The 21576-nt window shown below is 39.0% G+C and overlaps 1 protein-coding gene across 3 annotated transcripts; it reads right to left on the minus strand.

Moving 5' to 3' along the window:
- Positions 1-2779: 2779 nt before the first annotated feature.
- On the minus strand, positions 2780-15457 carry LOC138010516 (serine-aspartate repeat-containing protein I-like). 3 transcript variants are annotated; one of them, XM_068857498.1, is made up of 6 exons: positions 15284-15457; positions 13657-13744; positions 10916-10981; positions 7403-7474; positions 3858-5393; positions 2780-3145 (listed from the first exon to the last, which is right to left on the minus strand). In XM_068857498.1, exons 1-6 carry the CDS (start codon positions 15365-15367, stop codon positions 3066-3068), a joined length of 1926 nt encoding a protein of 641 aa, XP_068713599.1. In that variant the 5' UTR covers positions 15368-15457; the 3' UTR covers positions 2780-3065. The 3 variants fall into 3 exon arrangements, with proteins under 3 accessions (XP_068713599.1, XP_068713598.1, XP_068713597.1); XM_068857497.1 differs by having other exon boundaries at positions 3858-5387; positions 7403-7504; XM_068857496.1 differs by having other exon boundaries at positions 7403-7504; positions 15284-15456.
- Positions 15458-21576: the final 6119 nt, after the last annotated feature.

Below are 21576 nucleotides of genomic sequence, written 5' to 3' on the forward strand. Positions count from 1 at the left end.
GCGTTGCATTCGCTAAAATGCTATAAAGGAAAATAAAGGAAAGAAAAAAAAACTAGATACTCCGGAAGGTGAATTTTTGAGTGATAACAGGAAGAACAATATTTTTTCGCCTGAAAATCCTAAAATTGGATCGACTTGCATGTTGCCCGGCGTGGCAGGATTGTGAGGTTGAAGAACAATGATGATTCAACGCGTCAGGGGCTTTCACATTTTTACCAAGGCATCTTGCAGCTCAGAAAAAAAGGTCACAGAACATTGTGCAATTGATTGGCGAAAAGAGTAGCTCAAACTTAGTGGAAGAAGTTCTTTCTGTGGGCAAACAGTTTGCTTTTTTTACGGATACGTGTTTTGAAGTGGATTCTTGTTTTTTTCACGTGGTAGAAAACCTCAAAAACACAGGTGAATTAAATAAATTAGAGCTTAACGTTTGGTTACATCGTTGTTGCTTTTGTTTAGGAATGAAACTAGAATTTTTCTCTCGTGTGGATATAATTAAATAGCAATCATCTGTACTCGTTTTGGACGTAAAGGAGTTGTTGACTTGTTTGTCTGTTTGTTTGCTTTGCTTGCGAGCGAACGAGTGTTTTTACACCGCTTGGCTGATTATCTTACAGGTACATCAACAATGTTAAGAAACTTTGGCCCACTATGTTCTTAACAAGTAATCGCAATGGGTCCTGGTAAAATTAAGGATTAATGTCACGCGTGTTTTCAGAAGTTGCTGAAATTGCCCGAGTCGGGCAGCGACGAGTTTAATTTTATCAACTTCTGAAAACACGCGTGATATTAATGCTTAATTTTACTCCGCGCAACGTGATTACTAATACAAAAGTCCGGATAGTTTAGGCTGCCATTTTAGCTTTCTTTATGTTTTGCATTAATAAAAAAGTTCACGCCAGGTAAACAGTACCTGTTCCAGGAACCACATTTTGAACAACCGAGGCCTGTATTTTTGTTTTTTCTTTGTTTCAGGAGCTACCATGGCTCACGTGATTGAAAACAATGGCACGTGATTGGAAATGAACAGGGTGCCGTAATTGAGTACTGCTTACTGACAATCGAACATGGTCCTCTGCAGGTTTATATTAAAACTAGAGGCAGGCCAAGGCAAGAGGTGACCTGGACGATAAGGTTGCAAGATTACAAGTTATCACTATCCAAATTATAGTCATTTCTTTGAAGGGGCTGTGTCACGAGATTGAGAGAAATTCAGCGACTAAGAATTAGCAACCAAATCAGGTGAAGGGTAAGCATAACTACTTAAAACATATACAGAAGGTTTAAACTGATAAAAGAGCAAATACCAAAGTAGGCAATGAGCGATAAAATTGATAGAAGTTAAAAATGGATTGCAATAGTTCTTGGAGTTTTTGAAAACTGCCCAGCCTAAGGGCTTGGCCAAACGGTAAATGTTTGGCGTTTAAACAACATCAAACATTGTTTGGTGACCAAACATGCTGATGTTGAAGTGAGAGGCCAAATGGTTAAAACATGTTTGATCCAACTCAGATCAAACTCTACAAGAACTATGGGTCACTCAAAACATAAAAAAAACACGTCGATACAAACTTTCGCCAAACATTTTTGATACAGCTGTCCAAACGAACGAAACCTCACCCATCAAACACGAAAACAATATAAATGTTTAAAGTTGTTTGATCGAATGTTTGATGGCCTTCAAATTTTACCAAACACAGTCAAACAGCACCAAACAAGGTGGCCAAACGGTAAAATGTTTGGTCACCAAGCAATGTTTGATGTTGTTTGGTCGCCAAACATTTCCAGTTTGGCCAGGCCCTAACAGTTTTTCAAAGTTTATCTTTGTTGTTTGGAACTTAAATTATGTATGCTCGACAGACTTTGGTTACGGTCACATTTGAGAGGAACACAGTGTAACACTGGTGTTTTGAATCGCTAGGGGAAAACTGAACAATAGAACTTGATTTAACACTGACGCAACCATTTTCTGCCACGAAGGTTTGAGTTGTGTCGTTTAAAAGTATTTCCTAGGTTAACGGTAAGTTGCATAGTGAATAGGTTCACAGTCCCTTTAAACCTGATAGGGTAACAACAGGTACGCAACCGTCAGAGTCTTTAGGAATTTCGTATGATACGTGCTGACTGGTGCATTCACTCCAGTTACCCTACCGATGTAAAAGTTGGTCATGACTACGTATTTAATTGTTTTTCCTTGTTAGAGAAGAAAAAAATGGATTCCACGTGAAGATACCTATGCCCCTTGATTTCTCTAAAACAACATAGAATAAAATAACTATAGACCACTTTCTTTTATACTTATGTTAATTAGGCCTACTACCCTCATTTTGCAACAAAAAGTTCTTTGAAATTTGCTCGTCGTAGCGAGGCTAGAAAGGCTTATTACCATTGGAACTGAAGAATATTTCATTTGGCCGCATATATGAAAGATGTGTATTGTATTAAGTTTTTGTGATGCCCACGTAAATGTGAAATCAGCCCCTCCCAAATCTACTTGCCTCGGGCTTAATTATTTTGGTATATCACAATAACTCATTCAATTATTGCTGATTATTAGGGAAAAAGTTCAATTCCCAATACCATCAAAGGCCCTTCGCAAGAACACTGGAATTGAAAACAACTAAAATGCTGATTTGTTGTGACAAGTAAAAACGAAAGTACGGGTATGCGAAGAAAACCTATCGGAGCAGAGCAGAGGTCTTTTAAACGGTTAGTTTACCTTCTTCGGACTCTGGAAGAAAGTTAAATGAAAAGGCTAGACACATCAGATACATATCTGAAATGAAGAGATTTATTTAGCGATGTTTACTGGGGAAAATACGAATGCTCCAACCAATGACCTTCCGAGTGCTAGTTCATCACAGATAAAAGCTGATACATATTGTACGAGCCTACTCACGATATTGAAAGGAATTGCACGACCCCAATTAAAGGTTTTTCTTTTGCTAAGGTTGAACAGCGAAAATATCAAACAAGATATTTCTATTCTGACAGTTTACACATAATACTTAAAATGCTAATATTTCTTATTCACGTTTTCACATTGCTATGCTTGGCACATAAAGGACTTAATTACCATTCGCATTCATCAGCTCTGAATTGGATTTTTCTGGCTCCTCTTCCTCATTGATCCACCGGTCAAAGTACCCTAAGAATGTTGTTAAAGTCGTTTAGTCATTCTTCCCTAACAATAGTTAGCAATAATTGCGGCAGTGAAGCCAAAGGTAAATAATGATAAACGCTGAAAACCAATAAACTGATCACAATTCACGCAAAGAGCATGAGGTCAGTGGTAAGCACGGTAAATTAAAACGAGCAATTTCAGCCTCATACTCAGAGGCGCAAATTCGAGGTTGAAGTCAACTCTGAGAGGGTCCATTTGGTTGGCTTTGCCTCTGATTGGCTGAGTACATCAGATGCGTTCTTTAGCCGGTCATTAAGAGTAGTTATGCAAAACCAAACTATTCAAGGATTTTCTTCCGACACCAACCACTCTAAGTCTGTCCCGGCAACTGCATGTTTTACACGATGTCTAGATAGCAAGGATAGCAATGCAGACAAAGGGAATTACTAAGCAGAGCTCCCCATAAGAAAGCTATGTCGACAGTTGATGTTACTCAATTTAAGTCTCCTGAGAATCCAAGCGAAAGAGAACGAACTCAAAGAGGTACTTGTTAACCAGGCCGTGTCATGACCAAAATCGACAAAAAGCACTGGGTTTTGCAGTTTTTAGACCTATTAAATTAACATTGCTCTCAAAAAGAGAGATGTATCCCAAATTTAAATTTACAAAGATGAATAAGTACTGTGAGTATGAAAACCACTCCCGTTTCTAATCCTACCGAACCTTTTTTTTTTACCTTTAGGTGCCCCAGCGTCCGCTTGAGTCTCGTCTTCAGAGTATTCTCCGGGAAATAATTCTGAATCTTCGTCTTCCATTTCGTCTCTGTCTCTGTCTCTGTCTCTGTCTCTGTCTCTGTCTCTGTCTCTGTCTCTGTCTCTGTCTCTGTCTCTGTCTCTGTCTCTCTCTCTGTCTCTGTCTTTGCCTTTGCCTTTGTCTTTGTCTTTGCCTTTTTCTTCGTCTTCGTCTTCGTCTCTGTCTCTGTCTCTGTCTCTGTCTCTGTCTCTGCCTTTGTCTTTGTCTTTTTCTTTTTCTTCGTCTTCGTCTCTGTCTCTGTCTCTGTCTCTGTCTCTGTCTCTATCTCTTTCTCTGTCTCTGTCTTTGCCTTTGTCTTTGTCTTTGTCTTTGTCTTTGTCTTTGTCTTTGTCTTTGCCTTTTTCTTCGTCTTCGTCTTCGTCTTCGTCTCTGTCTCTGTCTCTGTCTCTGTCTCTGTCTCTGTCTTTGCCTTTGTCTTTGTCTTTGTCTTTGTCTTTGTCTTTTTCTTCGTCTTCGTCTCTGTCTCTGTCTCTGTCTCTGTCTCTGTCTCTGTCTCTGTCTCTGTCTCTGTCTCTGTCTCTGTCTTTGCCTTTGTCTTTGTCTTTGTCTTTGCCTTTTTCTTCGTCTTCGTCTTCGTCTCTGTCTCTGTCTCTGTCTCTGTCTCTGTCTCTGTCTCTGTCTCTGTCTCTGCCTTTGTCTTTGTCTTTGTCTTTTTCTTCGTCTTCGTCTCTGTCTCTGTCTCTGTCTCTGTCTCTGTCTCTGTCTCTGTCTCTGTCTCTGTCTCTGTCTCTGTCTTTGCCTTTGTCTTTGTCTTTGTCTTTGTCTTTTTCTTCGTCTTCGTCTTCGTCTCTGTCTCTGTCTCTGTCTCTATCTCTCTCTCTGTCTCTGTCTTTGCCTTTGTCTTTGTCTTTGTCTTTGTCTTTGCCTTTTTCTTCGTCTTCGTCTTCGTCTTCGTCTCTGTCTCTGTCTCTGTCTCTGTCTCTGTCTCTGTCTCTGTCTCTGTCTCTGTCTCTCCCTCTGTCTCTGTCTCTGTCTTTGCCTTTGTCTTTGTCTTTGTCTTTGCCTTTTTGTTCGTCTTCGTCTCTGTCTCTGTCTCTGTCTCTGTCTCTGTCTCTGTCTCTGTCTCTGTCTTTGCCTTTGTCTTTGTCTTTGTCTTTTTCTTCGTCTTCGTCTTCGTCTTCGTCTCTGTCTCTGTCTCTGTCTCTGTCTCTGCCTTTGTCTTTGTCTTTGTCTTTGTCTTTTTCTTTTTCTTTTTCTTCGTCATCGTCTTCGTCTTCGTCTCTGTCTCTGTCTCTGTCTCTGTCTCTGTCTCTGTCTTTGTCTTTGTCTTTGTCTTTGTCTTTGTCTTTGTCTTTGCCTTTATCTTTATCTTTGTCTTTGTCTTTTTCTTCGTCTTCGTCTTCGTCTTCATCTTTGGCTTCGGCTTGGTCTTTGTATTCGTCGTCATCCTCGTCCTCGTCCACGTCCACGTCCTCGTCCTCGTTCTCATCCTCGTCTTCGTCTTCGTCTTCGTCTTCGACTTTGATCGGAGGTTAAAACATCAAGAGAGAAAAATAAATGAGACGTTTGTCCACCCAACAAAGAAAAAATATGTTGTATTGGTTGCGCACAATGCAAGTTAAAAGGTTCTTGGAATTTTTAACAGCCACCATATTGAAGGCCTTTCAACTAAACCTCAGCAAATGAAATTTCAGGCTCTCTGTTGAACGGTTTGTAGAGCGTTGCTCGGCTCAGGTTTAGTGGACCACAAAACTTCCACTGATCGTCATATTTCATATTTCATATATTTTGTATTTAATCCCACGCAATCGGAGGCTTGTTTTCAAATTTAACGCTAGATTAGTATGAAATTAATAGTGCTCTTATTCCTCTTGCCTTGTATGTGTATATTTTATTGCTAATCGGTAGTTTTGAGGATTTAATCGTTATTGATATATCGGCCGCAAATTCGCCATGTCGACGGTGAAAAACACCAGTTGATGACTATTGGACCGTGATGAAGCGATTTCTAGATGTCTGAATGAAGACCTCAGACACCTGAGCCACGGAAGTCATTTCGAGGTCACTAGAGATCGATTATTGTTGCTAACCAGATTCATTTGCTGAAGTCATATGTTTGTACTGATTGTGCTACATGTTTTTTTTTTGTTCTCTTCTGTTTGATATTTTTTTCTCCTTAATATTTTTGGAAGTTGTTCAGGAAATCTTGATACTATTATCAAACAACCTATGGTTGAAACGATTTTGTTACTTGTAAAGATTATGTCGGGTCAAACGTTCAGTTCTCGGAATTGACCAAGATGTGCAAGCTGTTTGTGCACGTTACTGGATTGCAACGGTTGCAGCAGTCTTTACATGAACAACTTATCAGTTTGCCACAAATTGCATAGGATCGGACAAGAATAATAGTATTTCTTTTCATATTGTTATAAAAAACAAACGTTCAGCCCCGTCTGAATCGAAAACAATAAATATACTTTATCGATATCTGTGTTATATTTGAATCGCTGTTGTGGCGCGGGCCGCGTTAGGCCAGGAAACCGATAATTTTTGATTGCTTTGTTTATTGGAAATATACATTTCTATTCTTCGAGGATATTTTTCTTCCGTTCGCTTGTCGGAAAGGACGCAATCGCTTATTTTCTCCCGCCGATCTCAAGTGGCTTTATCAAGCAGAATAGAAACCCAAACGTGTGTAAAGCAAGACAGTTCGACAGAGAGTCCTAAAATTCTATGATTGAATTACCCGCTAAGCCATTGTGTCATTACATTTTTAAATCATAAACCATTTGTTACAGGATTGCCGTACTAATCGTCTTTTCAATCAATAATAATAGTCTCCTTTATTTCAGCTATTCTCAAAGTTCAAGCATGGCCCTCCTCCGTCTTTTAAAGCAAACTATAAATTGTAGGTTCACTTGGTGACTATTATGCGCCGATCAAATCGAAAGTTCAGCATCCCCCCCTTCCTCTGCCGGGCAGCCTCCGTGCATTTGACTGTGTTCTGTGCCCGGGGGGTGGGGAATTTGATCTTTGCCTGCGTGGGCTGAGGAGAATTGAACCGGAAGTGTCAGGTTTCAAATGATTTTAATTTCGGGAGCCGAAGTCTCTAACAGCTATAAAACACGCGTTTGGACGAGATGGAAGAGATTAAATGAAAAGATACAGCGTTTGTGAGCGATTGGCTTACAAAAAAAGTCTTCAAAATGTCTTTATTAAAGACAGGAGGAACCGACGAGGATTGTTCTTTAATAGGGTATAACAGACAAATCCGACGATAGGGTAGGGAATTTGAACACCATTTTGGAACGAGGGGGCGGGAATTTGAACGATCCAATCTTCTAAAGTTCAAATGGCCGGGCTTTGCTCGGGGGAGGGGGGATGTTGAAGTTTCGATTTGATCGGCGCATTAACGGTTTTTAATTATTGCGTTTTGCTTGTTTTTCTCCAGTCAATCAAGGAACGGTGAAGTGTGTTTAATTGCTACGTCAAAATTCAAACCACATTTTCCACAGGCAATTTACGTACTTCCTTCAATCATGTTAGCTTCTTCCTTTTCATCATAGTGCTTGATATCCTCTAGGTTGTTCTGATAGGAATCTTGGTGTTTCAAAGAGGAAAAGTAAATCCCTAAATCAAATTGGAATAAAAAGTATTCTGACACCAACGCGTGTTCACAAGGTCTCTTAATTAAAGGTGATAGCGTAATAGCAGCTAGTTTAAGCGTGGTGCTTAAACTAGCAGCCACTTAAGTCATATGCATATCATATAAAAGGTAGAAAAATATTATTAAACGTATTACGCAACTATGAGATAATGAATAGTCATCTGGTTCCTCAAAAGGACAAAATAAGAAGAAAAAAATGAACCATTGGACCTTCAATTTAGACAACGGCCCCGCTCGATTTTAAATGAAACATTTTAGGCACGCGAGCCAAGAATTCAAAAATCAAGCGGGCCAGGACCACCTCTGGAGGAAGTCCTAGCCCGCATAGAGAAGTAGGCCGCGTGCTAAAAACGAAGTTTTGCAGCATTCGGTGGCTGCCAAATGTCAATTAGCCATGCGCAGAGATTTGTGTTTTTCGCGTCAAAGATGGCGGCAAGAACTGTTTGGAGTAATGAGGCAACTAGTGTGCAGATTAATTTATGGCCGGAAGAAGCTATACAATTCGCCCTTAGCAGCTGCGAGACATCAAAGGAATCGAGAGACTTGTACAGCACACTTCAGGTGAGTTAAGAGCGTTTTGAAATTTAGTGCTATCGAAGGAAGTCACTTTATTGGACAGGTTGTTCTCCATCCTTTGTTTTTTCGGCCGCATGCCATTTGACCTAAGATCAGTAGGGTATCCTCGTGATGTCGCTAGTTCTGTTTACCTCGATTTTGATTTAGCACTGAGATATTTTCTTCTTTGTTAAGTTTCAGTAATGTAAATATTATTCTGATCAGATACAGCCGCTCTCCAAAGTTTTCGAAGGCTTCACGGTTAAAGATATAACAAGTAAGTTAAAAAAATTGCGGCAGAAGTACAAAACTGAAAAAGACAAATCTAAAAGAAGTGGAAATGGGGCTAATACTCGGCCGTGGAAACACTTCAGGAGTATCGACGAGATTTTGGGGGAAAGGCAGGTTGTGAATGCTCCTCATATATTGGACTCCATGAAAACGTCAGATGAGCGCACTAGTCAAGAAAGTCACGTTAAAACACCAGAGTATGGAGATTCTCATAATGGTACGGTTTCATTGCTTGTCGATATGTAAGTTTAAATATCACTTAAGGACTAACAACTTTGCACATATTGGAATCTCAGTTGTCCCGTATGTTTGACATAATCGTTATACCTAATAAAAAGAAATGCTGCCATAGAGTTGGTTAAAATTGATTTGGTTTATGATCAAGTTGACTTTTTTCAGTGTTTGCAGACTGAATGAATTAACTAAATTTTCATGGATAAGGCATCATTCTGCCCTTTTTTATTATTGAAATATGTTGACTGCAGACAGGGTTTGCACTCCTCTTACGTATTTAGATACCTTAACCTAAATAACTCTTAAAACATGTACAAGTACTTTGCTATAATCCTGATCTGTAAAAAGGTAACAGTTACTAAGAACTAATATAATGTGACAGTGTTTCTCGAATATCTGCTGCATCCCTTTAGGGAATTTCATTATCACAGAACATTACTGGGTCTTGACCAGCTTCGTTGTTCATTTCCCATACAGGAAGGAATACAATGTTTTGAATTTGGCAAATAATATGCAATATGTACACGAGGGCACCACCACGGTAACAGCAGAGGAAACCTACATGTCTACCCTTTTTTAAAAGTCGAATCCACCTCCCTAGGGTATTTTCAACAGGCCTTCTGGTCCGAGTTAATTGGTAGTTGACTTGATTTTGTTTTCTCGGTGTAGTGTTGTTTTCTGGGTATGGCTTCATTAACCAAGAGAGCAAGGGATATGCAGCATTCCCACTAATAACTAGATATGATTTATCATCTATCGACATATTTCTCTCTCACAGTCCTTCGGAAAAAGTTGGTTATTGTTTCCCTTTTTAAATAGTGTCGAGTTCGAAAGGACGCGCGCATCGTGCACACTGCCTAGCCAAACAACATCAACATCAACACAACAAGAACATCTTTTAAGAAAATATTGTGATCCACCACAGCCTGCATGATGATGCTGTGGTACCCCTTTCTGTTAACGAAATCAGTATGACTATCATTCGGCGCAATTATCGGGATATGGGTTTTGTCAACTGCTCCGGCATACATTGGAAACCCCCACTTCTCGTTATATCCCTTAATGACGTCTAAGAGGTTCTCTCCACTCGGAAAGGATATCACCGACGCCATTCTCTTCTATGTGGCCTTACAAACAACCTTAATACAAGTCAACGATTTGGAGTAACAGCCTTCCTTATTGGTGTATCCTGCCGAGATATGTCTTCACAAATCTCATGGAGGGTATATAGGAAAGTGCCGCGGGTCACTCTAAAATTTGAATACCAAGGGTCATCGGGAAAACTTGCTTCAACCATGTCGCACCAAGCAAAACAATAAAGATATGTTCATACCTTCCTCGATCGTGGAGGGTATAAGCAATTCAAAATAGCTTGCAGGAGACCGTATCGTCGTCGTTTTATGACCCGAAAAAGAACGTTTTTGCTTTATCTTCTTCGTTTCGCTTTCGTTTCCGTAGGACTTGCACTGTAAAATTGCTTCTTGGAATCTCGCGTCGGCCATTTTGACTTCGAAGTTTGGCCCGTTATAACCTTTTGGTAACCCGGGTAAAATTTGGCGCTAAAATTGTGTTAGCCACTAGTAATATGTTAGGAGGCTAAAGAGTGCTCAGTGTATTTCAGGGGTTCCTTTGAGAGATAAACATAGCAGAAAAAAAAGCACTGTCGTGTAAATAAGACGGGACGTGCCCTGGATTATCGGCACCCGTGCCAAAATTTAGAAGTGCCAGGCCGAAAATAGATGTAGTGTAAATGGAGCTTAAGTGACCCAAGTCTTAAGCCCTATTAACTTTAAAAAGACATCTGCTTATTTTAACCGGAATTTTCCTACTTAATGGTCCGCTTTCACTAACTGTAAAGTCTTGAGAGAGCTGGGTCGAGGAGAAAATTATGTCAAAGACACTAGTTTACGAATGCAATGCGTTTGTATGCGACTGAATTAAATCCAGATTTTTTAAACTCGTGTTTTGCATACATGATAAACTGCATTTAAACGCTGAAATTTTAAGCTATTGAGTTAATGACGTCACTTTTCCCTAGATCCAACCTTCTGAGGTCCAAGCGGTCAGTTTTGAACGTGAGTAGTGCCAGAGCGTGGAATCAAAAAGTTACACTCGAAGTAAACAGCCTTTTGATAGAAATTAAAGCTCACAATTTTGCCAAGAAGGTGTGAAGCAAACACACTTTCGAAATCTGAAGAAAGAAAATGAAGTTATGCTTTCATCACAGTACCACTTTAACTGGACAATTGTCTCTCATCGGCACCTGAAATATTATAACATAACCATTTATGTACCTTTTCCGTTCATATCAGCTTCGTCTTCGCTGTCAGTGATGTCTTCTGGGTCTTTCGGGTCCCAGTCTTCATATTTCATTAAAAAAAAAACCAAGAAAAAAATATCATTTAAGTGAAGGGGAATGAATCAAGTCCCTTGTCACTTGCTTTTTGTCCAATTATAAAATACATCTTAAGCTCAACGATTTCAATTATTGAATTGAACTTTAAGGAAAGCGTGCCCGCTGTATATTTAAGATTCAATTGTTCCCATGATTAAACCGATTGGTCATTTAAAAATGTGCCCCCCCTTGAGCGATTAAGGATTGACTTCACTAGCATTTTTCAGTTTTTGCAAATTGCCCTCTTCGCTTCCCAACTCGGGCAATTTTGTAAAATCTTTGAAAATACGCATGAAATTAATCCTTAATTGTCCTCGGACCCATGTGATTACATATACTAAAAACAGCGGCTAACGAATACGCCAACAGGAAAAAAAATCTGCATTTGCCACATTGGACAATGTTACTGAACAAACTGCAAGGGAACTTCTGTCACATTTCACCACAATGCACTTAAAGTTCGGTATGTGAACGTTACACGCTTAGGATAATTTGCCACTGGGGTAATCTTAAGCTAAAGTTGAGGTGAAATACCAATTTTTTTTTACATTTAGCAATTGTAAGCAAACTTGAAATAACCACTAGCTTTATACAAAGTTATCTGCATACATACCTAATTGACCACTTCCCAAAGGACGTAATTGTGACAGCGACGTTTGTAAGTATCACAACTGGTAGGGGGCAAACCAGTTGTGTATTCACAAGTGCAGCCGAGAAGCTGAACCAGGGACTACCAGGATCAAAGCCAACGAGTGCTCAGAGCGGGCTCTAAACCAGGGATCTCTGGAACCCAGGAGAGGAGCTTGCAGAGGGTGCTTGGATAGCGCAGTGGTGAGAGCACTCGCCTCCCACCAATGTGGCCCGGGTTCGATTCCCAGATCCGGCGTCATATGTTGGTTGAGTTTGTTGGTTCTCTACTCTGCACCTAGAAGTTTTCTCCGGGTACTCCAGTTTCCCCTCTCCTCAAAAACCAACATTTCACTTGATTTGTGTCAATAGTTAATTTCAGTTTACGGTGTCCCCAATTAGTGCTCCAGCACTAGAACTACTTACTAGACACTTAAATAAAGTTCCTTTCCTTTCCACAGGCTTATTGTGAAATACGAAACGCAACACAATACGCAAAATGCGCAGTATACCCAATACACGCAAAATATGTCGACGTCATTCTGTAAAACACGCAATATACGAAATATGCGCAAAGAGGTTTATTTTGACAGCGGTTTACTTGAAAAATGTCAAACTGCGAATGCTCATCGTTTCTACGAGGTTTCTAATGTACATTTGCAAAATGGATGTGTTTTGCGGCATAGCATGTGTTCGCAACATTAATCGCCTTTCATCTTTCACTCAAATGCTTCCGTTTTACATTTGAAGTCGACACTTTCATAAGTATATCCTAGAGAAAAATTTTCCTTCGATGTTGCGTCCAGTGTTTTCGTATATTTCGTACCATTTTAACGCGATGAACTTTTTCCCGTTGAAGTATTGATGTACCAGGAGACAGCAACCTCAGGTATTTTATTATTTTACGATACTCAAGATTCAGAATATGGTGTCTTCTGTCTTTTAGAGATAGAACTAAACTGTAGTCCTTGAGTTTCCTGCATTCGTGTTGAAATCAATATAACGAGCTATCAGTTCCAACCTTCCGGATTTCTTCCCGTGCACCACATTTCACAATTCAGAACATCTCAGCTAGCTAAAATATTTGAGGGTACATCACCGTTAGATCTCCGGGAATTTATAGGAATCCTTTCGGCAAGAGAAAGTAATCATCTCCTCCATCCCACTCAGACGACTAACCCTAACCCGATTCTTTATATGTCGCACGTTTACTTCGACGGAAACAAGTCTATCGAGTTAAAATGGCAAGAGATGCAAGAAAACAAGACGCAACATAAATGTTAAATTTTACGCTAGGCTATGCCTACGAAAATGTCGACCTTAAATGTAAACAACCGCGGACACATTTGAGGGAAAGACATTTCCTTGCGTTCTTGACTGCTCCGGATTTGGAGAACAATCCGGCTCTGATGACAAAACGGTTATTAAAAGGACATTAAAAAGGAGTCTTTAATACTTAGTACTTTAAATTATTGCTGCATATAACAAAGCATGGTTAAAGATGGAAGGCGATGAATGTTAGAAACAGACTTAACTGAATAGAGTGGCATGTGAAGTGCTAAGTGTCTACCCCATATGAACCATGTGAACGTTAGCCCTACTGATGGAAAGGGGCCCTCACAAGGACAGAGAAACACTCTGACCAGGGTGGGAATTGAACCCACGACCTTCGGGTTACATCACCGCTGCTCTACCGACTGTTAGCAACAGTTACCGCAAACCACATCCATTATCCAGGTGTTTACACGAGGAACCTTATGGGAACGGTGAGCATGCGCAGTTTGACATTTTCCAAGTAAACCGCTGTTAAAATAAACCGTTTAGCACATATTGCGTATTTTACATATTGACATCGGCGGGTATATTGCGTTGCGTATTTTGCAACAAGCCTGGGCTACACTGCCTCCTTACTACATGGTTGTCTAAATCAGAGCAATGAGTTTGACTCCAGCCTTGTAGTTTGTTAAAGCTGTTTCATAAAATTTCTTAGTTATAGTTCGCTGAGTTAAGTACCTTCGTCACTATTTATTTCTTCCGGTACGTCATTCTGTTCCATGAATTCCATGTTAAAGTTTTCCATACGGTTGTTATGTAACGAACGCTTAAATGGCAATAATGACAAAAACTATGTTAAGCAATGGCAAAGTATTGAAATAATAATAGATAGACCTCGGGGTAGTTGTACGACTCCAAACGGCTCTCCACTTTGACGTCGCAATTGTCATTTCGAACATTTCGGAAGTTCTCAAAGCATATCGATGCAGCTTTTTTGTATGATATATTAGCCATGATTATAATTGCTCAATTCCATAGGTAAACTAATTAAAAACATCTTTTTTTGGAATAAACGACTGATATTACTTTGAAAATAATGTTCATGTTCTAAGAGGTTGGAAGACTGAAGTCATTTTTTACATTCTGCTATTCAGTTTCCTTTTCGGTATCGAGAGACACCTTAATTGCTGGGTTAGGTTGAAAATTTACACAGCAACTAGTTTGATGAGCGCAGAGCGAGTCTTTTGTTGAAAAAAACAAATGTTAAATAACCACTCAACTTCTGGGGCACTGATAAACCATGGTCATCGCATACGAAAACGCCGCGGGCAATTCTTCTAGACTATATCCGAACCCCAACCCCGTGATGATAATAGGCCGTCTAGCTTGCCATCGTCCATCATAGAGAAACTTCCTTCAGTATGTCTAATTTCTATTAATGTGCAGTTATCTGCTTGTATTTTTTAATGCTGTAAGAAAACCTTTCTTTCATGTGTCTTTTTTTTTCAATGATTTTTTCCCGTCGCTTCCTATGTACCTCACGGCAAACGTAATTTTTAATTTAAGGAAGATCCTTTTTTAGTATAATAAATAATTGACGATATAAAATTCTCTGGGTTGAGTGGTTGCACTTGAGGTAATTTATCTAAGGGCGCGTTCGATTGACCGTATTCCGGAATAGGAATACATGGAAGAAAAGTTAGAAATCCTTCGTTTTTACGGAGATTCACATTAAAATTATCAAACACTTGCTAAAATGCTATTTTAAACATACATTTATTATCGTTGTTGCTTTAAAAGCGCCAGACATACCGTTTTAAATCATCACTCCACGTATTCTTATTCCGGAATAAAGTCAATCAAACACACCCTAAATGGCTGCAACCATTTTGTGGAGGTGACACTAAGAAAATAATTGTCTTAAAGAAAATGCGTATTTTTCAAATAATCACCTAATAATTATACAAAAACAATTATTCACCTCGCCTTTGGCGAATAATTGTTAAATGTTCCACCTCCGGCAGCGGTGTAACAAGAATTAATGAATTGATGACCGAGATGGAAATTGTCAAACCCGGTAGATGAATTGAAGAGATAGTATCTTCCTTCTTAGAAATTCATTTCAATGGCGAGAATGCACCGTTTCGATGATTTTTAGTTCGAGCAGTGAAGCGGGACAACTTGTCAGATGAACCTAGGGTAATGGCTTAGTTTCCACGCGTCTCCTATAGCTCAGTAGTACAGCATCCGAACTAGTAGTTCGACGCCTGCAAAGGGACAATCGGATTTTATTCCTAGTATCCCCGCCAGTCACCTTTGAAAACTATCACTTCTTCAAAGAATTCGTGTTTACTTTATGATTTACCTTATGGACTGGTGCAGCACTGCTGTGAGGAAACATCACTGAAACTGTCTGCAGAACACAAAGGAACAGCACAAGACGAGACATGTCTTGAAGCGTGTTGGGTTTAATGAACGAACCAAAGCTTTGATCTTCAATCCACACTGAGAAACCGGAGTGAATGACATAAAAAAAAGGAACCAGCTTTTATTGAATCCAATTAATATTGCTTATAGAAAATACTCTGCGTCAATGGCCATCACGGCGGAGTAATATTAATCTAGCAAATTAATAACGTGTTTTTCTTTTTAATAATTAAAATGGCTTCTCGTCGGTCTGTTTATACTTCCTCTTATTATATACTCACGGGGATAGCGCGTGTTCCAATTGGTCAGTGATGAATGCATAAATAGGTTCTACAGTCCAATACGGAAATTGCTATGGAAACATAGCAAAGGAGAAATGTTGTTGAGTTTTAAATTAAGAAAAAAATCGTAATGAGCTTGCCGTATATTTCGCGACTTATTCTAAAGTAGCGACTTATTCTAAAGTAGCACTCGGCCCGTGCAATTTTGAGAACTTTCGAAACATTACTCTTGTCCATAAATGACGAAATGTACTCGTATTCATACGATTTCGTATACTTAGTCCTAATTATATTTGTGTAGCATTAATACGATATGATATAAGTGCAGTAAACCGAGACGACCATTTTTCTTACACAACAATACTATATTAACCCAAGGCATCTCTATTGTTCCTTGCAGCAGTTTCTACCCAACAAAATAAACAATTGTTACAAGAAATGTCTATAACTTTACATTGCTGTGATAACTGTATCAGCCCAAAGATTCACAATTTATTTGACTTTTTGGAAGTCGAGCTACCAGTTGCAAGCTCTCAAGGTGTCTAATGTGTAAATAATCAAGTCACCAAGAAAAACGATATTTGCATGAGTGTTTCAAGAACTATGAAAGCAGTAAAATGATATATTCTTATGTTTAGTAACTAACTCTAAAAATACAGTGTCAACTGAGATCACCTCGGCCATTAATTGAAAAACCTACATCAAATCTTCGTTTTCTGCAAATATATCAAAACATAGATCTTTATATTTAGCTCTTATTAACCGAGCAGGAGGTCTGTATGGGAGAATCTTGACCGAGGTCGTGAGTACAGACCGAACGCAGTGAGGTCTGTACACACGACCGAGGTCAAGATTCTCCCAAACAGACTGACTAAGCTCGGTTAATAAAATGTTTATTATATGGCAAACAAGAACAATTTAATTCGTTTAATGTAACTGGTTTGTACTAACTGACATTTTGCTTGCGAAAGGCGATGAGTGGTGATGAGCTGAACTTAATTCTGTCAAAGTTTGCTTGTCATCCTCTCTTTTGTTATCATGCTGTTTGGCACTTCCATAAATAAATATTGGTAGAAAAAAATACTCAATATTTTTGCATTTTAGTTTGCATCTTTTCACCGCAAAACATTATCGGTCTAGATGCCGGTCTAGATAGGAAAATCTAGACCGCGGTCAATATGGATTTCAGCCAATCAAATTCGTTAACTTGGCAGTTCCCTGTCCTTGTAAGACAAAGCCATATAATAAATATTATTAATGGTTACAGTGGATATTACAAATAGAAGTATTAAAAACACTTCAGAATGCACTGTCTAAATATGAGTAATGTCGCCGGGAATGTTGTATTGCGTGTCTGTCAAAGTGTAGTTTATAAATACATTTAGTTTAATTTTGTTAGGTGGAGTATAATGTTTCAGGAAGACAACTGCAAGAAATAATATCAGCTTGTTTTGAAGCTATCTTGATTATTCGCGCACACCTCTCGCAAATTTAATCATAACTATTACAACATTGTCGAACCTGATTGTTATCAACAGCCCTGATTTCAAAATTATAGGAAAGCTGGCGGTATTTTTGACGCATGAGGCAATTTAACAAGCGACTAAGCCGTGCGGAGAATGGATAAGGGTCTCCGGGCCGACAATACAGCCAGCTACGAAGGCTAAGGAAAGTTCTATGCGTCATCAAGCGCACGCTAGTTGCACTTGAATAATATATCTTTTTCCAGAGCTATTAACAGAACAGTTGAGCAGATTAAGCTACAAAAAAATGTATCACCGTCAACGTCTTGTATTTTGTCGGATAGTTACGAGCAATTGATGATAAGACTTCACGTCGTACGGTAGACTATATTCATATTCTCAGTATTGGACTGGAACTACAATAGCTAGTAATGGAGGCTAATGCTGGAGAATCTTTTCAAGTGTAAATACGTTTTTTTAAATATTCAAATCATTTTCCCCCTGCATTAGCCTCCATTGCAAGCTAGTTCCAGACCAATGCTGAGAATACGAATGTAGTCTGTTCAAGGAGCAATCGTTCAAATAGCCCTCAGAAAGCTGACTTTTTGATGAGTACACCTTGCGCTCGTAGTGCCAAAATCTAGCAATGGTATTGGTAATGTCATCAGGGAAAAGACTCACACGACCCTTGAATCCATTGTTCTTGGTCGCTAAACCATTTGTTGAAGCTCCCGAAAGTAACAGTAGTTCCCTCGTAATTTAAAACAGACAATTTTTCTTTAGCAAACATTGCCTTTAGCTAGGGAAATGGCCTTGTGCAACCGCTATATTGACGTTTGTAGTGCTTCTATTGGTTTTGCATGTCGGTCTTTCTAAAGTTTTTTGAACATGATAGTGAGCAACCCAAAAATTAATGCGTGGGTCACTTCTTACTCTCACTTTTTTTGTTCGATGAGGGAGCAGTGTTAACGCTAGGGTGAGAGCATTCACCTTCACCAATATGCCTCTGATTCGATTTCCAGACTCGGTATCACATGCATGTGGGTTGAGTTTGTTGGCTCACCACTCTACTCCTAGCATTTTTTCTGTAGGCACTTCAGTTTTCTCCTCTCCTTAAAAGCAAAAAACCTGCCATCTGATATGAGTTGATTTGATTTGATTTGTGTCTCAAAGTAGACACTGCACAGAAATCCTCGATCGGTGGTAGCCTAGCCTTTCATGTTCCACACTCTTCTCATTTTTTTTACCAAATGCTTGTCACCAACAATCCCAAATTCCTTCTTTTGTGATAGGGTTTTCCCAGCAGACATAATAAATGCAATATTATGCATCCCTAGCAATAAAGCTGATGGTTTTTTCTCTTGTCCAGTTCGCATATTATCCGCTTCTAAGCACATGGTATCTGGTCCCTTAGCTGCATAATAAAGTAAAGATGTCGATTGAAACTGGCGTATTCCAAGCGAAACTAAACGGAGCGAAAGCCATTCCTGTCTATATATTAATAAGAGCTAAGATGAAACTATTGGCCAATATCTTTGTTCTCCTCTTTCAACTGGATATTTGAATAAAAAAAAAAACTATGTATCATCGACTGAAAATCTCAATACGGTTTTCGTGAAAAGCACTCTACTCAACCTGCTATCCTTGACATCGTCAATACCATACAGAACTTGAATAATATGGACCTAAAACTTTTCACCTGCGGAGTCTTTATGGATATAAGGAAAGCCTTTGATACCGTGGATCATTCAATCGTACTCCAGAAACTTAATCACTATGGTATAAGGGGAACAATTAATAATTGGTTTTTCTCATATCTCCTTGACCGATTACAGGTTACTGAAGTGGCCTCTAAACAATCTGTGATTGACAAGTTTCTTATGGCTCTGTGCTGGGACGCATTCTATAGCTATTCTTGATCTATATCAAAGATATCTTTAATTCCTCCGTGGTCGAAGCTATCATTCTTTCTCTTTGCCGACGACACAACTCTCGAGGCAGCAATGAACACTGAACTGGGAAACGTTTCTGACTGGCTTAATGCTAATAAGCTAACGTTAAATATCAAGAAGACTAACTTTGTTATTTTTCAACCATATCAAGGTAAGATAAACCACTTAGTTTATATTAAAATGATCGATAACAGTATCCAACAGTTTATCCCCCTTGAATGTAAGACTTATGTTAAATCCCTTGGAATTCTACTGGACAGTGACTGGAAATTTCACATCAACAATATTGCCCTAGCTGCAAATAATTAAGCCAAATTGTCCGAGTAATTGCTCGTCTCAGACACTTTGCCCCATTCTCTACTTTTATAAGTATCTATCGCTCTCTGATTCTACCTCACTTGTCTTATGGTTTCTCTGCTTGGCGCCATGTTCATTTAAGCAAAATTCGCTTACTACAAAATCTTGCTCTTCGTTTGATGTATTCCAGACCTGTGAACCCAGATCTCACGCAATCCCGTTCTTTATGTCTTCCAAAACTCTTCCTTTGAATATGCTTTACGTTACTCGTACAAGTCTCGTCTGTAATATATTTGTTTCTTTGAAAAATACGTCTTCTAACATAACTGATCTCTTTATCAAAGCTAATGGTAACCATAATCATGAAACTAGATTCTCCTCCTCTGGACCGTTATACATCAGAACCTAGAGACAAAATCAAAATCAAAGGTCCTTTGCAAGTTTCAGAGCTAAACTATGGAATAGAACTACTGCTGAGACCAGTAAACTTTCCACACATGCTTTAAAAAATAAATAATTAATTAAATAAATAAATAAATAAACAGATGCTATTTTCCATATTTGAGGCTAAAGAGGATTGTGTGAAAGAGTCCATCTTGAATAGACTATTGGCAAAATTTTCAAGTTAAACTCACTACCATTGTACTTCATTTCTTCATTTTATTTCTTTCGTCATTTTATTTACTTGTCATTCTTCTTGCGTCTTGTAACTGTTACATTGTTTTTACAGGTTGAAATTAAATTTAGGCTCATTTAAATCAAACTAGGTTAAAATAACTCAAACTAGGTAAATTTAAATCAAACTAGGTGAGTTTAATTGACCTACAATACTAGACACATTTCGTTGGAACACGTTACACGAATGATCTAGAATCGTCGTGTTACAAGATGGCAGCTTATCCCTTCTCCCCCTCCCCCCAATTCAGTGTTGTTAGAAAAAATTTCGGACAACTTCTGGTAGTTTTGAAATCAACATTGAAGGAGGGGGGAAACGAGGATGGGTGTTCCAACAAATGTGACGAGTATTGTAGGTTATTTATCAACTGTTTGAAAACGGATTTTCTTTATGGGGTGTGGCTGGAAAAAAAAAAGGGGCACGTTTTTTTTTAGGGTGGATTGAAAACAAAACAAAAAACCAAAAAATCGCCTTTCCCTCCTCCCACTTTCCTCTCTACTCTGTTCCTTGCTTTTCTTACTCTGTTTCTGTCTGTCTGTATCCCTCTTAACCTTCCATCCCCTGATCCATTCGTCATACCTAACACTACTTTGTGTACAATATACTACAATGTGTACATGAGAGAAAGAAATCGCTTTGAAATGCACTTACCGAAACTCGAACCGGGCACCTCTGACATCCCTTGGTATTGAGTCCTTCGCTGTAACTAGTCGCTAAACCACACAGGACTTCGCAAATACTTTTCTCCTGGCGCAAGAGGTCCCAGACTCTTCTTGAACACAGTAACTTATGCAAAAGTTCACTGGTGCGCAATGCGTGGCCCTGTTCGGTTCATAAAATGGCTCACACAAATTGTGTTGATTCAGAGATATTCTGCAAAATTTTGGGTGAAGTTAAAGCTTCCAAAAAGACAAAAGCAAGCAAAATAACCCTCTTTATTGACGACAACTTTTACAACGATGCAGTGAAGCGGTTAGAAACACGTAATGAAGACAGCAAGGACAGAACAAATCTGACGAGTGAAGATTTAACAATTATCGAAAGAAAAGGATGGAAACTGGAGGTTGCCAAATTATTATCCAAGAACGGAAAACGAAATTGTCCAAAAATGTCAACTACACCAAGTTCTTTGTTAAGCCCATTCGAATATTGAGCACAAAGGAAGAGACAAGATGGACTAGCATATTAAGCGAAACTACGACTGAGTCAGTATCCCAAAAAGTAATACAACTCTTTGTGTCACTATGCTCGATATAGGAAGAACAAAAGTCGATCACCAGCAGGCAAAAAAAGCCTGTGCTAGCCCCAATTCAAGAAAGAGAATTCCTAACACATTTGCAAATGGACCTAATGGACCTTAAAAACTTACCATGTACATGTTTATGTCATCGCAAACACGATTTGATTCTCCACATGGTTGAACATTTCACAAAATATTTATGGCTTTATCCATTGAAATATAAGCAAGCTGAATCTATTGGAATGCATGTCTCAATTTTGGTGGCAATTTGGATTCCCTGAGAAAACGCACACTGACAATGGACGGGAATTTAATTCTCTGC

Source organism: Montipora foliosa, chromosome 7 (genome assembly GCF_036669935.1).
Source record: "Montipora foliosa isolate CH-2021 chromosome 7, ASM3666993v2, whole genome shotgun sequence".
Lineage (NCBI taxonomy): Eukaryota > Metazoa > Cnidaria > Anthozoa > Scleractinia > Acroporidae > Montipora > Montipora foliosa.

Coding starts and splice junctions, on each gene's coding strand:
- LOC138010516 (XM_068857496.1), bottom strand. CDS start 15,367: ATGTCTCGTCTTGTGCTGTTCCTTTGTGTTCTGCAGACAGTTTCAGTG. Junction 7,505..10,915: donor AGCTGATATGAACGGAAAAG/GTACATAAATGG, acceptor AATTTGATTTAG/GGATTTACTTTTCCTCTTTG. Junction 5,394..7,402: donor AGCTAACATGATTGAAGGAA/GTACGTAAATTG, acceptor CTCCGATCAAAG/TCGAAGACGAAGACGAAGAC.